The sequence below is a fragment of the Callithrix jacchus genome, chromosome 6 (assembly GCF_049354715.1).
Source record: "Callithrix jacchus isolate 240 chromosome 6, calJac240_pri, whole genome shotgun sequence".
Taxonomy (NCBI): Eukaryota; Metazoa; Chordata; class Mammalia; order Primates; family Cebidae; genus Callithrix; species Callithrix jacchus.
The window spans coordinates 154,869,958-154,886,473 of NC_133507.1; the positions used below are offsets into that span (position 1 = coordinate 154,869,958).

The 16,516-nt window shown below is 38.6% G+C and overlaps 1 protein-coding gene across 3 annotated transcripts in view; it reads right to left on the reverse strand.

Annotated features, from left to right (window-relative positions):
• The window catches only part of USP40 (ubiquitin specific peptidase 40), an 89,305-nt gene that overhangs the window by 50,000 nt on the left and 22,789 nt on the right, over positions 1 to 16,516 (reverse strand). For all 3 annotated transcript variants that reach the window (XR_013519163.1, XM_078328853.1, XM_008999719.4), the window contains 3 exons: positions 9,854 to 9,949; positions 7,956 to 8,063; positions 2,904 to 3,204 (listed from right to left, as the gene is read on the reverse strand). Coding sequence is in view for 2 of the 3 variants with exons in the window: in XM_078328853.1 (XP_078184979.1) it covers positions 2,904 to 3,204; positions 7,956 to 8,063; positions 9,854 to 9,949 (505 nt within the window). In the remaining variant the exon portion in view is untranslated. The remainder of the gene's footprint in view (positions 1 to 2,903; positions 3,205 to 7,955; positions 8,064 to 9,853; positions 9,950 to 16,516) is intronic.

Here is a 16,516-nt window from a genome sequence, read left to right on the forward strand (position 1 = left end):
CTTGCTCTGTCACGTGCAGTGGTGCGATCTTGGCTCACTGCAACCTCTGCCTCCCAGGTTCAAGCAATTCTTGTCCCTCAGCCTCTGAGTAGCTGGGATTACAAGTGTGTGCCACCAAACCTGGCTAATTTTTGTATTTTTAGTAGAGATGGGGTTTCACCATGTTGCCCAGGCTGGTTTTGAACTCCTGGTGTCAAGTGATCTGCCTACCTCAGCCTCCCGAAGTGCTGAGATTATGGGTGTGAGACACCATGCCTGGTCTCAGATTTTCATCTTGAATACAAATATAATAACTGACTACTGTATAAATTCTGGAATTTTTTAGGTGTAAAAATATAGATACTGCTTGTAATTTCACTCCCAACACACACATATGCACACACACGTGTGTACACACACAAATTTTAAAAACTAGGATCATATTCAACAAATCTGTTTTCATTTCATGTACTGTATTTTTCCAGTCTTAAATAAATGATTGCATTCTAGAAGTAGCATAATTATGCTTTTATGTTTAGAAAGGTTTTCTTTAGCTTAAGATCAAATATTTATATTTTACACATTTTATGATTCCTTTTTTACATAAATATTAAAGGAACTATAATTTCATTTAAGTGATTTGTATGATAAAGAAAAATGCCTTAGTTATTTCCCTAGCAACTAACCAACTTCCCAGTTGTATTTATTGAGTAATTCATACTCCTTTCCTTCTCCGAAATATCTAAAGAGCTACCTTATCATGGATGAAAATACAAATATGCTCAGATCAATTCCTGGGTTTGCTGCTCTTTTTCAATGACATGTCTCCCTTTTTGCGTCATCACTACCCTGTCTTCATTGCTATAACTTTACGAATATGCTTTTACTGACGCAGCAAATTCTCCCGCAGTCATCTCTTCTTCAATTCTTACGACTTTATTTCTCCAGGTGCATTTTAGAATCACTTCGTAAAGTTTTATCCTTTAATTCCCAAAAAAAGTACATGGAGAGTTTGGTTGGATCTTTGTTCAATTCCTAAGCTAACCAGAAAATGGTCATTGAGTACACATTCCAATTATATACACACTAAAATTCAATTCTGTAAAAAATACTAATACTCAATTTGAAGATATTCTTTTTCTGATAATACATTTCTATAACTGTGAATTCTGATAAACAGTATTTGTGCCAGAACCATTTCCATATCTTTTTGCCTCCCAGAAAAATACGAAGTCTTTTAGATTAACAGTATAGTTATGTAACTGTTTCAGATATAGAAAGTTAATTTCCTTTGATTTACATGCAAATTAGTAACTGCTTTATTCTTATTCTTTATAAAAATGATGGCTATTTTCATTCTCTAAAAATATCCTCATCTCTAAAAATAGATATGCCTCAATCTATAAAGCTTTTCTATTAGAGTTTTTAACTTTTGAACAGACTTTGAGAAGTCATCAAAAAATCTTACGAGACCTCATACCTATAATCCCAGTGAGGCAGGAGAATAGGGTCTGGAGACAGGAAACCTAAGGCTGTTTCACACAGACTTCCTAAAAATAAATTGAAAGGAAAACCCTAACTTTTGGCACCTAAGTAACAAAGGACCAGAGGTTACTGTTTGGCCTTTTCTGTGCACAGATTATAGTAAACTGGCTGTCTGCAACAGATTAGACTGTGGGTGGAGTCTTCGTTTGCAACTTTGTAACTTTACTCCAGCCACTGAATGGGTGTTGCTTACAACCAAGCAGACTGATTGGCCACCATGCCCTAGTTTCCGTAGAAGTATAATTTTATGTCTTCACCCTAGCCTCTGATTGGCTGCAAAAACAAATCAGATGTTTACACACGCGAGTGACCTTTGTAACATCACATCAGCCTCTGGTTGGCTGCTTTCTGCAACCAATCAGACTGACTGCAGGCTACCACTTCATTTACATGAGGTGAGCATGATGTGGCCAAGGAAAAACTTCTAGGAGGTATTTGGACCCAAGAAGATTGTGTATATTCCCACACTGGAGTGTACTTTTGTTTTCAATAAATCCCTGCTTTCATTCTGTTGTTGCTTCATTCTTTCTTTGCATTGCTGGGAGTTTTGTCCAATTCTTTCCTCAAAATGCCAAGAACCTGAACAACTTGCAGTCACAACCCTCTACTGGTGACACCAGCATTTTGGGAGGTTGAGGTCTGAGGATCACTTGAGGCCAGGAGTTTGAGACGAACCTGGAGAGACCCTGAGTCTAAAAAAATGAAAAAAATTAGCCAGGCCTGGCAGCATGTGCTTGTAGGCCTAGCTACTTGTAAGGGAAGACAGTAAGGGAAGAGAATCACTTGAGCTCAGAAATTCGAGGCTGCAGTGAACGATTGTGCCACTGCACTCCAGCCTGGAAGACAGAGAGAGGTCGCATTTCTAAAAATAAATAAATAAACAAAAAGTATTATTGGAAAAACAGGAAAATAAAGGAGAAGATATGAAACGATGTAAAGGATAAATAATATAAATAAAGAAGAAGATATAAAAAAGATCAGGAAAATAAAGGAGAAGATATACAATAAGACCAGGGCCACTTAAAATTCATAGGCAACATATGGTTGAATGACAGAGCCAAGTCTGAGCACATGGCAATCGCACTCAAGTTTGCTAACACAAGAAGGTGGTTTCATGCTATCCAAGGAAATCCAATTTTGAAAATGTAATGACGATCTTACACTACTATAGGGTAGAAAAGAGAAGTATATAATCTTTATAAAATGACAAATTGTTAGATTTCATTTGGCATAATATAGCTCTTATTGTTAGCTTTAAAATATTTTGAAATGTTCCAAGAGTAAAAGTTCTTTTGAAAGAATAAAAACTCAAACAGCATTCCATGTTTCTCTTCAAAAGCCATTAACCAAAACAAATAGAAACATTTTTCTTTCCATACCTTCCGGGGGTCTCTGCAACTGGGATTTCCGATAAAACAACATGTAGGCACTTTCTTTACCTTGAAATTGCTGTTCAATATCCTTTTCCCTGATTGGCTGGACTTTAGAATCATTTATATCAAACCAGTGGGGACAGGAGATGCTATTGTTTAAACCTGGGGATTCTGGAGGAGGCGTCTTGAAAATTTGCTGGTCATTACTTTGGAAATCAGTCTCAGCTTGGAGAGAACCATTCTTCAAGAGACGAACTGTACTTTCATCTGAACTGAGTAGAAATATCTGAGAATGGAGCTGTAAGAACTACACAGAAACAAACAAAAACCACAAATGCTAGGTTAATTATTCAAACAAAAATTAGACATGATTTTAAAAATGTTTTCTTCCCTTCTGTGATCAGATCTTTTAACTTCATCTTTATTTCTGTCCTGGCCAGCTAGTGGGGGGACATCCATCTAGGTCTAATAAAACATTTAATAAAACCACAGTGCTCTCTCTGTTAAATAGTCTGATAGTTACATCAAGGGAGGAAGTTGCTAAGCTACAATCTAAAAAGCATTTTAATTATACCTCACTAGTGCTGTTTAAAAGAGTATTTAACTGGAACAGATTAGGTAGAACAAACACTTTTGAAATATTTAAAAGCAATCTAAACAAGGCACAAAACAAAGGCAATCACACAGTGCACCACCATAAAAGATAATTTGAAAATCCAGACAGAATGTTGGGATAAGGTAGTAATCATCAACCTAACATGAGCTAAAGTGAGTGTTGGCTGTTCTAAAAGATGGCAGACAAACTCAGAAAAGCAAAGCATAGAAAGGGTTAAGTCACAATCCAGAAGTTCTTGCTAAAGGATTAGGAAGAAAAAAATCTCTTTTGCTATTGCCTATCTCTACCACCCCATACCTCAGTCCTCTATCCTCTCACTCGCTAACCTCTGTGGCCTCGCATCTCTTTCTTTTCTCTCAGCCTAATTTACCTTATACAGAAAATTACTTGGGAGTTAAATTCAACACTTGTATACTTCATCAATCACCCTGGAAAGATGATTGGTTCATTTTTCTCTTGGAAAGTAATTTGTGGTCATGTCAACTCTCTAATCAAAAGTATTATTTTATCAACAAATAGAACAGCATAGGGCATAACCCAAAGACAACACTGCTAGCACTGTGTATGAAAACAGAGGGTAACATAGTGTGGTAGCTAATTTGTTTAAGGTACAAAAAAGTATCAACAACTTGAAAGCTTTGAATAATGAACTTTCTTTTTTTTTTTTTTTTTTTTTGAGACGGAGTTTCGCTCTTGTTACCCAGGCTGGAGTGCAATGGCATGATCTCGGCTCACCGCAACCTCCACCTCCTGGGTTCGGGCAATTCTCCTGCCTCTGCCTCCTGAGTAGCTGGGATTACAGGCATGCGCCACCATGCCCAGCTAATTTTTTGTATTTTTAGTAGAGACCGGGTTTCACCATGTTGACCAGGATGTTCTCGATCTCTTGATCTCGTGATCCACCCGCCTCAGCCTCCCAAAGTGCTGGGATTACAGGCGTGAGCCACCGCGCCCGGCCCAAATAATGAACTTTCTTTTCATTTTTCTCCTTTGGATTTTTAAGTAATGAACTTTCTATATAGCCAAGTTTTTCTTTGTTCGACAGCTGAAAATTAACTCTTTAAGCCTCAAACATCAGTGCAGTCTAGTCCCAGTAATGACAAAAAAATTTTCTTAGACTAATCTACCTGATAAAAACTATAAACTCCAAAGTAAAACAACTGTTGGGAAAGGAACCAAAAGTAGGCATAAAGTGGAAAAGACCTAATACTTCAAACAAGGGGAGTAAACCAGGCGAGTTCTGGATTCACCTACCACTAACCAGTCTGTAGTAGTGCATGGTGGAACAGACTTCAAGAAAAGGCAAGAGTCTCACTGGACTGAGGGGACAGAATCTGAGAATACCGAAAAGGGGAGATCCCATAAAGGAACCCCAAATCTGTATCAAATCCCCCTAAATCCTTGGCTAACTCCTAAATGCTAGAATGGACAGCTCAAAGAGCCCAGCAGAGAGTATCAGTTAGGAGGTTCGACATCAGCAGAGCTGCCTGCTGCCAAGAAGAAAGAACATGGAGTTGAAGTCCTGCCGAATTAGAAAGAGATGGCAAACTTTTTCTTAAAGAGCCAGATGGTAAATATTTTAGAAGCAAAACTGAGAACATTACTTAGTACTCACTTCACCTTTTAAAAAGTAACCATTTAAAAATGTAAATCATGTTCTTAGCTCAAGACTCTAAGAATAGGCAGCAGGCCACATTTTGCCCACAGGCTATGGTTAGCTGAGCCCTACTATAAGAAGAAGGACCATGACCCAGGGTTAAGCTATTCCCTGGAACTAAAGGCAAAATTGTAACAGACCCACACTACCAAAGCCCAAAATCTAACTTCCACAGAATCTAAAAGATGCAAAGGTAATTTGACGGCTTGTTAGAATGCAATGCAAAGCTCTTCAGAGAAAAATAACAATCCAGACTTTCCAAGACATATCATCCACAATATGAGATTATATGGAGCAGGGGCAAGGCATGGGGAGATGATGGTCAAAGGATACAAAGCCTCAATTCAATGGTAGGAATAAGCTGCTTTGCTTAAAAAAGCTATTGCACAGTGTGGTGAATACAGAAAATAATGATATACTGTACACTTCAAAATTGCTGATAGTAAATTTCACCACAAAAAAGTATTTCAGATGATGGATATGGTCATTAGCTTGATTTAATTATTCTATCTTGTATTTACAAATTAAAACATCAATCTGTACTCCTATTAATATATAGGACTAAAATCTATCAATTTGTAATTAAAAATAAAAACTTACATTAAAAAGATTAATTACATGGGCCACGCACAGCGGCTCACACCTGAAATCCCAAAACTTTAGGAGGCCAAGGCAGGTGGATCACGAGGTCAGGAGTTCAAGACCAGCCTGGTCAACATGGTGAAACCCTGTCTCTACTAAAAATACAAAAATTAGCTGGGTGTGGTGGCGTGTGCCTGTAATCCCAGCTACTTGGGAGGCAAGGCAGGAGAATTGCTTGAACTGTGACCCAAGAGGTGGAGCGGGCAGGGAGCCGAGATCACACTACTGCACTCCAGCCTGAGCTACAGAGTGAGACTCCATCTCAAAAAAAAGATTTTATGACATGCAAAGAAATGGGACAATGTTATTCATTATCAAGAGACGGAATGGTCAATTCAAAAGAGAATAAAAGAGTCAACAGAATCAAATTCAGGATTAATCTAGTTTTTATAACAAGCAGCTATTATAAAGTGGAAAGAATACAGCTAAAAAGTATAATATCTGAAATATACAGCTCATTGGCTGATCTTGTGGTTTTTTTTTTTTTTTTTTTTTTGAGACACTCTTACTCTGTCTCCCAGGGTGGAGTGCAGTGGTGTGGTCTTGGCTCACTACAACTTCCGCCTCCTGGGTTCAAGTGATTCTCCTGCCTCAGCCTCCCGAGTAGCTGGGACTACAGGAGTATGTCACCATGCCCAGCTAATTTTTGTATTTTTAGTAGAGACAGGGTTTCACCATTTTGGGCAGGATGGTCTTGATCTCTTGACCTCGTGATCTGCCCACCTCAGCCTTCCAAAGTGCTGGGATTATAGGCATGAGCCACTGCACCTGGTTCATTGGTTCATCTTAAAAGAATAGTGTCTCAATGGAAGAAAAAAATAGCAAAGCTGAGGACAGATCAATGGAAATTGTCCAAATTGAAGTAGGGGAATTAAAAAATGAAAGAATAAAATACCAGTCTGGCCAACATGGCAAAAACCTCAACTCTACAAAAAAAAATACAAAAAATTAGCTGGGTATGGAGACACATGCCAGTAATCTCAGCTACTTGGGAGGCTGAGGCTGCAGCATTGCTTGAGTCTGGAAGGCAGAGGTTGCAGTGAGCTAAGATCGTGCCACTGCACTTCAGCCTGGGCAACAGAGTGAGACTCAAAACAAAACAAAACAAATACCTTCAGAACATGCAAGACCTGAGAGGAAATGTCAAATGGTCAAATATAAACAGTTGGCCCTCAGTATAATAGTGAAAGATAATAAAAACTTAAAAATACAGTACAACTATTTATTTAGCATTTATATTGTATTAGGTTTTTTTTTCTTTTAGAGTTGCCCAGTCTGCAGTGCAGTGTATGATCATAGCTCACTGCAGTCTCCGCGTCCTGGGCTTAAACAGTGAGCTGAGATCGTGCCACTGCACTCAAGCCTGGGCAACAGAGTGGATGTCTAAAAAAAAGAATAAAATAAACTTGATAATCTCCAAGCAAGACTGATGAAAAAAGGTGAGAAAATAAAAATTATTAATATCAGAAATGAAAACAAAGCTTCAGGTTCTACAGACACTAAAAGGATAATGAGATATTTTGAACAAGTTTATGCCAATAAATTTGACACCATAGATAAAAAGACAAATTTCTTAAAAGCTACAATTTTTCAAAATAATGTAAGAAGTAACAGAAAATCTAATTTTTTTGTGGTCCAATTAAAAGATGCGCTTAAACACTTACTGAAGTAAACGTTCCGCTCCTTCAGGAAACAGCTCCAATATGGTTACAGCACTAAAGTACTTTTCGCCTGTTTGTTTTCACTCAAGCCATTACCTCTTATTCCTGGCAGTTTCAGTTTTTAAATCTAATCTTACAGCCTAGGAAACCAGGTAATCGAGTTTACTAGAATTTTGTGTAAAAAATCAAGTTAAATCTGGGTGAATACCTGAAGACATTTATATACGTAAAATGATAAGCTTTAGGGTAAGAACTCTGACATTTTTAATGAGTTGCTCCCTAGTATTTTTGCTTCTTGTTTCATGTAAATAACTCAGTAAGTAATACTTAATAAATAACTTTGTTGAACTCTAGCCATTATATAAATATGGTGATTTTATTTTCACCTATTTTAAGTATCCTTCTGCAAAGGAATTCATGTTGCTGGGATCATAATAAAATTTTTTGGGACTAGGACTTCTCAAATCAATGCCATGTATTACCTTTCGCAGTGGTCCATGCTGCTTTCTGTACTTCTTGTTCCAAGATATTCCTATCTTTTTCAAGAGTTTCTGGCCCAGCTGATCAACAGGAATTAGATTATTCTCCTCCTTATGAAAGAAACACAGTCACTTAAGAAAATCTGGTAAGAAATAACTGCATACTTACAAATTCAAAGAGACCAACAGGATTATACCTAATTAAACATGCCTAGAACAGCAAACGTGTAAGTGGATTCAATGAAAATTATTTTATTATGAAAAGTTTTTAAAAAACTGGATTAAACCTCAGTTCAGAAAACTTGGATTTTTGCCATTTTCCATGTGGCACAGTTTAACTATTTGAAGAGCAATGTCAAAAGTAGCCCAAGTTCTGGTAATTTCCCAACATTAAAAAGAAGTTTCCCATTTAAATGAGTAAATTGCTGATATTAATTAGAAGAAATACGTAAGTACAAAAACAAAGATGATTAATGTCTTCTCTAAATGTTTTGAAGTATAAACAAGTTCTCAAAGGGAGTGAGATGTAGCTGTGACAGGCTGAACTGTATCTCCCCAAAATTCGTATGTTGAATTCTTAACCTACAATATTTCAGAATGTGACTACATTTGAAGATAAGACCTTTAAAGAGGTGATTAAGATAAAACGAGGCTGTTTTCCATTTTAGAGGAGGCCCTAAGTAAATCTGACTAGCATTATCATAAGAAGAGGAAGTTTGGACAAAGTGACACCAGGGAAGCACACACACACAGAAGAAAGACCATGTGAGGACACAGGAAGAAGATGGCCATCTGCAAGCCAAGGAAAGAGGCCTCATAAGAAAGCAAACCTGCCAACACCTTCCTTGGTCCTGGACTTCCAGCCTTCAAAACTGTCAGAAAACACATTGCTATCATCTAAGCCGTGCAGTCTGTGGCATTTGTCATGGCAACCCTTGCAAATTAATACAGTAGTTATGGATCTATATAATTAAAGTACTCAGCCCGGCCCCCAGTAGGGGACCCCACTAGGGAACCTGCGTTGATTATTTTTTATTTTTATTGTTTTTGAGACAGAATCTCACTCTGTCACCCAGGCTGGAGCGCAGTGGTGTGATCTCAGCTCACTGCAACCTTCGCCTCCTGGGTTCAAGTAATTTTCTGCTTCAGCCTCCCAAGTAGCTGAGATTACAGGAGTCCGCTACCACACCTGGTTAATTTTTGTATTTTTAGTAGAGTTGGGGTTTCTCCATCTTGGTTAGGCTGGTGTTGAACTCCTGACCTCATGATCTACCTTCCCTGGCTTCCCAAAGTGCTGGGATTACAGGCGTGAGCCACCACACCTGGCCAACATATCATTTATTAAAGATGAATGAATAAATGAAAGAAGACCTCACATCTTTAAAACAGCATATTAAACTTTAAAAGTCATATACTTGAGGTATTATCAGTGAGTGCAAGGAATGAAAAAGGGGATATAATTTAGTCATGGAGACATTAAAAGGATAATATGAAAATGCAATAAACTGCAAAACATTTAGTAAAGTTCAATTTGGTTTAAAATGATAATAATAAAAAATCATAACCCAATTCCAACATATGTATATAAACATAAAGAAAACAGAATGCAAAGAATATATCAAAGTGTTAACAATAACTCAGCATCTGGCCTATTTATACTTTTCATTTTTTTATATTTTTTCTTTTTTTTCCCTTGAATTTTCTACCACGAATATGTGTTTCATTTACAACCAGAAAATCCCCACAAAAATTGTTAAAATATAGATACAGAGAATGTCCTTAAGGAAAAGGACTATGAATGGTAATATTATCAGATCTACCAACTAAACCACATATATTCTTACATATATATATACACACATGCACACATACATACAAACACATACACACACATACTATACCTGTAATAAGATTGCTTTCAGAATCATCAGAGGATGATCAATCTCTTCTTCATTCTGGGGATCTTTCAGATTCACATCTGGCTTACTTTTTTCCTCCTAGGAAGGAAAACAATATGAGTTTCTATCACTAACCCCTTAAAAAGTAACAAAGTAGGAATGTTGGCCAGGCACAGTAGCTCACACCTATAACATCAGCAATTTGGGAGGCAGAGGCAGAGGGATTACTTGAGCACAGGAGGTTGAGGCTGCAGTGAGCCGTGATTCCACCACTGCACTCCAGCCAGGGTGACAGAGCAAGACCTTGTCACACACACACAAAAAAAGAAAGAGGTTTCAAGATGGTGATTTAAATGGTGGTGAAAACATCACAATAATCTGCATATGCTTGGAATCAGGCAGACCTGGCTTTTTCCAGCTCCTGGTTGAGCAATCCTGGACAATTAACTTCATCTCTCTGGCTTTAATTGTAAAAGAATATGAAATAAGTAAAGCTTCTAGCACAATACATGCAGTGGGGTCAAACATTTTCCAGCTTAGCACTAGTTTAGCTACATTTTACATAATTTGATATATTGAGTTTTCATTAAAATTCAGTTCAAAGTGGCCGGGTGCAGTGGCTCATGCCTGTAATCCCAGCACTTTGGGAGGCCAAGGCAAGTGGACCACCTGAGGTCAGGAGTTCGAGACCAGCTTGGCCAACATGGCGAAACCCCATCTCTACTTTTTATATTTTTGTATTTTTACATAAAAATTAGCTGGGCATGGTGGCATGCACTTGTAATCCCAGCTACTCGGGAGGCTGCAGCAAGAGAATCGCCTGAACCCAGGAGGAGAAGCTTGCAGAGAGCTGAGATAGCACCAATGCACTCCAGCCTGGGTGACAAGAGTGAAACTGTCTCAAAAATAAAATAAAATAAAATTCAGTTCAAAGTATTTTCTGGCCTTTGTCCCGTGCGGTCTCATTCACTTGTGTTGACCTAAGGAAACTCTATTCATCTTTGCAGGCCAGGCTCAGCTTAAACACTCCTTTTTATTTCCTGATCATTCAGATTTTCACTCCATTTTATGAAGGTATTGGGGAATATGTCAGAATTTCCTGAGTAAGCTATCTTCATTGCCTTTTTTTCCCCATGCATGTCATCTTGCAAAAGTATTTTAAATTGACTTAAAACCAGAAATACAAATAGTTCTAAATAACACAAGCCAAAAATAAATAACCAATAAGTAATGGAAAAATATGGCAGGCCAGATACAATCATCCTGCTACAAAATTACTAAAAAAGCTAGATAAAGTAAAATCAAAACAAATAAAAACATTTTAAACACACAATGAGCTAGCAAGAACATCAGGAAAACCTTCTGAGGTCAAAAAGTAAAATGGGAATGTGGGGAAGAAATCCAGAGATGAGGCCTCTGGCTCTCCAACTGCTATGGCCATAGTAGTTAGGTTCCCCCAAAATTCATATGTTGAAACCTAATTGCCAATGCAATAGTATTAAGAGGTGGGGCTTTCAGGACATAATTAGGTCACAAAAAGACGAGCCCTCATGAATGGGATTTTTTTATGAAAAAGGCCTGAAGGAGTTTGTCCTTTCTGCCATGTGAAGACACGACAAGGAAGTGTCATCTATGAAGCAGAGCAAGTCCTCATAGACACAAAATCTGCTGGTCCCTTAATCTTGACTTCCTAGCCTCCGGACTGTAAGTAACAAATTTCTAGTGTTTATAAGTTACCCAGTCTAAGTGTTGTTAGAGCAGCCTGAACCAGAACGGACTAAGACACTGATCTTGCTGACACTGAACTTCCATTTTGGTGCCCACACAGGACAGAGTTTGGGAGAAAAAGCCTAGCCCTAACCAAAGGAAGGAGTCAAGTGACTGGTGTTTCAAACAACAATCAATTCTTCAATTCTCTGACATCACCTAGGTGTCACAAACTTCCATTCAATTCTGACACTATCTGGTGATAACACAGACTCTGTAAGTTGAGGACTCAGTCCCATAAGACTGTCCCCTACTTCAAACACCAACCACGTATAGGGTCCCTAGGGTACTCACACTTCTGCCTGGCCGATTACAAATTCTAGGGTTCCCATCACCCCTAAATGATGTTCATAATTTTCTGGAACAACAGTAAGAACTCAGGAACTTATACTACACCTTATTATAAAGGATATACATGAACAGTCAGATGGAGACAGATATAGGGCAAGGTGCAGAAGGCCCACAGTTCAGGAGTCTCTGTTTCTGTGGAGTCGTGTGGCCACCCTCCCCGCATGAAAATGTGTTCACCAACCCAGCAATGCTCTAAACCTCATTTTTCAAGAGGTTTCACTGAAGTTTCATTAAAGAGGCATGATCGATTAAATAAATCACTGGTCATTGGTGATAAACTCAATTTCCTGTCTCTCTCCCCTCCCCAGGGTCAGGGAAGCAGGGCTGAAAGTTTCAATGGGACCGGCTACTCTGGCAACCAGCCTCCATCCTGAGGTATCTAACACTGACTTAATTAGCATCAACTCAGTATGGTCGAAAGGGGCCTGTTATGAATAGCAAAAAACACTCCATCACTTAGGAAACTCCAAGGAGCTCTGTGTTAGAAACTGGAACTGGAGAGGATGACCAAATCTATACTTTTTAATATATCACAATGATAAAATCCAGCAAAAAGCTGGACTACCTAAATGGCTATACCTTCAGTATAAGCACAACCCAGAAAAAAATCCACTTTACAATAAAGGACAATGAGGAACTGGCTTGCCTTGACCTTGATACTGGATGAAAGGGGAAAAATGTCCTCTAATAATCACAAGTAGGTCCTCATGTGGGTTTGTGACCCAAATTCATACTAGCTGTATGGCTCTAAAACCATAAAGTTGATTTTAATGTTGTTAAGGGCTGGTAGTGATCCCAGGCTTGTGTACAGACACACACAGATCTTTCTTGGAAGAAGACACTTTTAACTCAGGCCCCAAATTACTCCTGTAAATCAAGTTCTTAAAAAGCAAACAAGCAAAGCAAGAAGACTACAGTGCAAAATAACAAAATCACAAGGAAACAGAATCGGCAACATCAGAAGATATCCATGTCAGACCTACACAGATGCTGCAATTATCAGACAGAAAATAATAAAATATGTTTAAGGTGCTTGAAGAAATTTATAACAATGGAATAAGAGATTTAAAAATGACAGGAGGGGAGAGGCAAACCGGTATTGTAGAGATGATGCTTCAGCCTATGAGCCCAACATGTGACAAGTTGATGCAGGTAACATATAGGCTAGGCCCCGTCCTCCTCCACTCTGCCAGTGTCTGACCCTGGCCATGTGGGGACAGGCTGGTCCAGTCATAGAGCTGCCAACTGGGTGCTGCCATGGAGCCTTCTTTGCCCCATATCCTCATATGTGCAAGAGGATGAGGTTCCCAATGATGCCAACCAAATGTATCTACTGCAGGTGAAATTCTTAAAGCACACAATCATTATCTGAACACCATAAAGCACTGGATGTGATTCTTAAAGAACAGAATAAGAGAAAAAATTAACAAATGGGAGGCTTGATAGCCATTGACAAGAAAACATACCAAGCACAATATTCCATTGTTCTGTAAGCCCTGAGGAAGACCTTGCTAAGGTGTCAGAGCTTCAAAAATGGACAGGCAGTGCAGAGATTGAAGCCAAATGAAGGAATGCCTGACTGCCCCTTGAGTCACGTCACAGAACTGAGAAGAGATCCTGATGCTGCTAGAAACTAGCTCATCAATTCTAAAGAAATGAGCACAAAACTGCAAAAGAGATGCCAGGAAACCACAACCCAAAAGAAAGTCAAGGAAGAGAGAATCACCACTCTCAAAACATGCTGCCTCACCAGAGTGCGAAGCCACCTTTGTGCATGACCTCAGTGAGAAACTTGAAGATGAAACTGCAAACAGATATTTTATGCATCCAAAAACTGAGGATAAATATTGCCAGCCAGAAAAATACCTCAAAGCTTTAAACTGGCTGAGCAAAAACTGCAGCAGGCATCAAGGAATGCAGGGCACACTCCCTGAGGTAGAACCGGGGCTGGCACAGAGGCTGGGTGCACTTCCTAAGACTGAAGAGAGACATGGCAATACTGAAGAAAGTCACAACAGGTGGAGGAAAAACTGGAAAAGACCCACAGACTGCAATGGGAATGGGCAAGGCAAAAAAAAATGAACACCACAATAAACATTTATCAGACCTGGTGACAAGCTTCTATCAGAATCTAAAGAAAGGCTTCATCTTTTTTTTTTTTTAATTGCATTTTAGGTTTTGGGGTACACTGCAGAACATGCAAGATAGTTGCATAGGTACACACATGGCAGTGTGTTTTGCTGCCTTCCTCCTCTTCACCCTCATTTGGTATTTCTCCCCAGGCTATCCCTCCCAGCTCCCCCCACACGCTGTCCCTCCCCTGTTCCCCCCAATAGACCCCAGTGTGTAGTACTCCCTTCCCTGTGTCCATGTGTTCTCACATGAGGCCAACAAACATATGAAAAAATGCTCATCATCACTGGTCATTAGAGAGATGCAAATCAAAACCACATTGAGATACCATCTCATGCCAGTTAGAATGGCAATCATTAAAAAATCTGGAGACAACAGATGCTGGAGAGGATGTGGAGAAATAGGAACACTTTTACACTGTTGGTGGGAGAAAGGCTTCATCTTAGGGAGAGACCAAAATAAAGCCTGTTTGAAAAGATAGGGGGGAGTTTAAGGGGGAGTAAGAAGGCCACTTTCTTAAGGATTCTCTACTCTAGGAAACTAAATATACAACAAGGTAGTTCGAGGGAAGGTATAATTACACGATAAGGATCGGCTCACGGGAAGGTGCCCAACAATCTGGTTATCTTGGCAAATGTGGCACAAGCATTTGAGAGTGATGCTGGAACAGCTTTCCCAAGCCAGAAAGGGAGTTCCAGTCATTGGAGTAAGCAAAAGAAATGGAAGGCAAAGAACTGGGACAGGTGAGACAAAACTGTCTTTTTCCATAGATGCCTTCAACAAGAGTGTTTAGCAAGATCTTTGGTTGTTAGTATGTAAATTGGTTTTTATGTATTTTAGTATATAAAATCAATATACCAAAGAAAACTGTATTTCAATACACCAGCCACAAACACTCCAGAAAACACAAAATTTAGGCATAGACCATCTCCCTGGTAAACATGTTCCTGGTAGAATACCGTTTGACTTTTCTCATATCCAAACTTTACAGAACATATATCTCTCAATACATTCCAAATACCACTGATAAAACGTCAGAAATACGGACGGATGTTTTGAAAAGCAGGCTAAGTGTCAACAAAGAAACTGCATCTTGGATACCGCTGGCATCATGAGATGCCATATTACAACTAAATGTGGAGCAAGTATTCGTCAACAACATTAACTTTCTGATAAGAGGAAGCTATGCTTTAAGCATTTTACATCCTAATATGACAGTCTGTGACTTACCTATAGATATTTCACTGTGTTTGGGGTTGATGTGTAATAGATTATAATTTCCTAGGTACTGGTTAGCGCTTTCCCTCAGAAAGTCTGCAAATTCTCTTTTTGAGAAATATTATATAACTTTTTAATAAAATATTAAGGGACTTTAGTCCCTTATATTTAGTTCATATATGAAGACTCGAAATCCCATTGTGTGTGTGTATGTGTATGTATATGTGTAGGTGGTCTGCATCTGTAAGAATACTGACAAGGTGTTGCTAGTAATGTACACAGAAGCATAAAAACAAAGACAGGTCCCACACTCCTGAAGAATAACAGCATGTAGGGAGACTTGTCCTACCAGAGATCATGACTTATTATAAAGCTATGGAAATTGACAATGTGGTATTTGCCCAGAAACAGAAAAAAATGGAACAATGGAATAGAATAGAGAGCTGAAAAATAGACTCACACAAAAACCAACAGCAGACATAACAGAAATGGCATAATAGATTGGTAGAGAAAAACTGATTACTCAATACATAGAAATGGGTAATTTTTTCAAGTGGAAAGAACACCTTCTTATACCTCTCACAGGAAACCATTCTAGAAGATCAGAGTTTTAAATGTAATTTAATCAGTGGTGATTGAGCAATGTTTCAAAGGGCAACCATAAAAGACATAACTGCACAGTCATACTATAATAAACAGGACAAAATTCACCCTGGTTTTAAATCCTACTGTGAAAGCTACTGACAAGGGATTTATAGTTTTTATCACATTTTCACCTACCATCTGCAGGACACAAAAGCAATATTGTGTGTTACCTAAATCAATGCTCATTTTATTTTTCAGAAAAAATTCAGTAATTGTCAGCTATAGGAATTATGCTGTCTCTTCATGATAACAGAGTAATTGTATAGCTAAGGAATGGTCCCAGATTATAGGAGATACCAGAGATAGCTAACTTGCTTACACTGGATTTGACACTAGAGTGGGGGGAAAATTGCCATGAAGGATGGGAGCTGGAAAACTGGTGAAATCTGAACATAACTAAGTATTAGACAACAGTATTATATCAATGTTAGAAGTTCCTGATTTTAATCAATGCTCATGTCAGAGAATATCTTTATTTTTAGAAGAAACACTCAAGTATTTAGTGGAAAGGGACCTGGTGTCTTCAACTTAATTTCAAAAGGTTCAGCACTA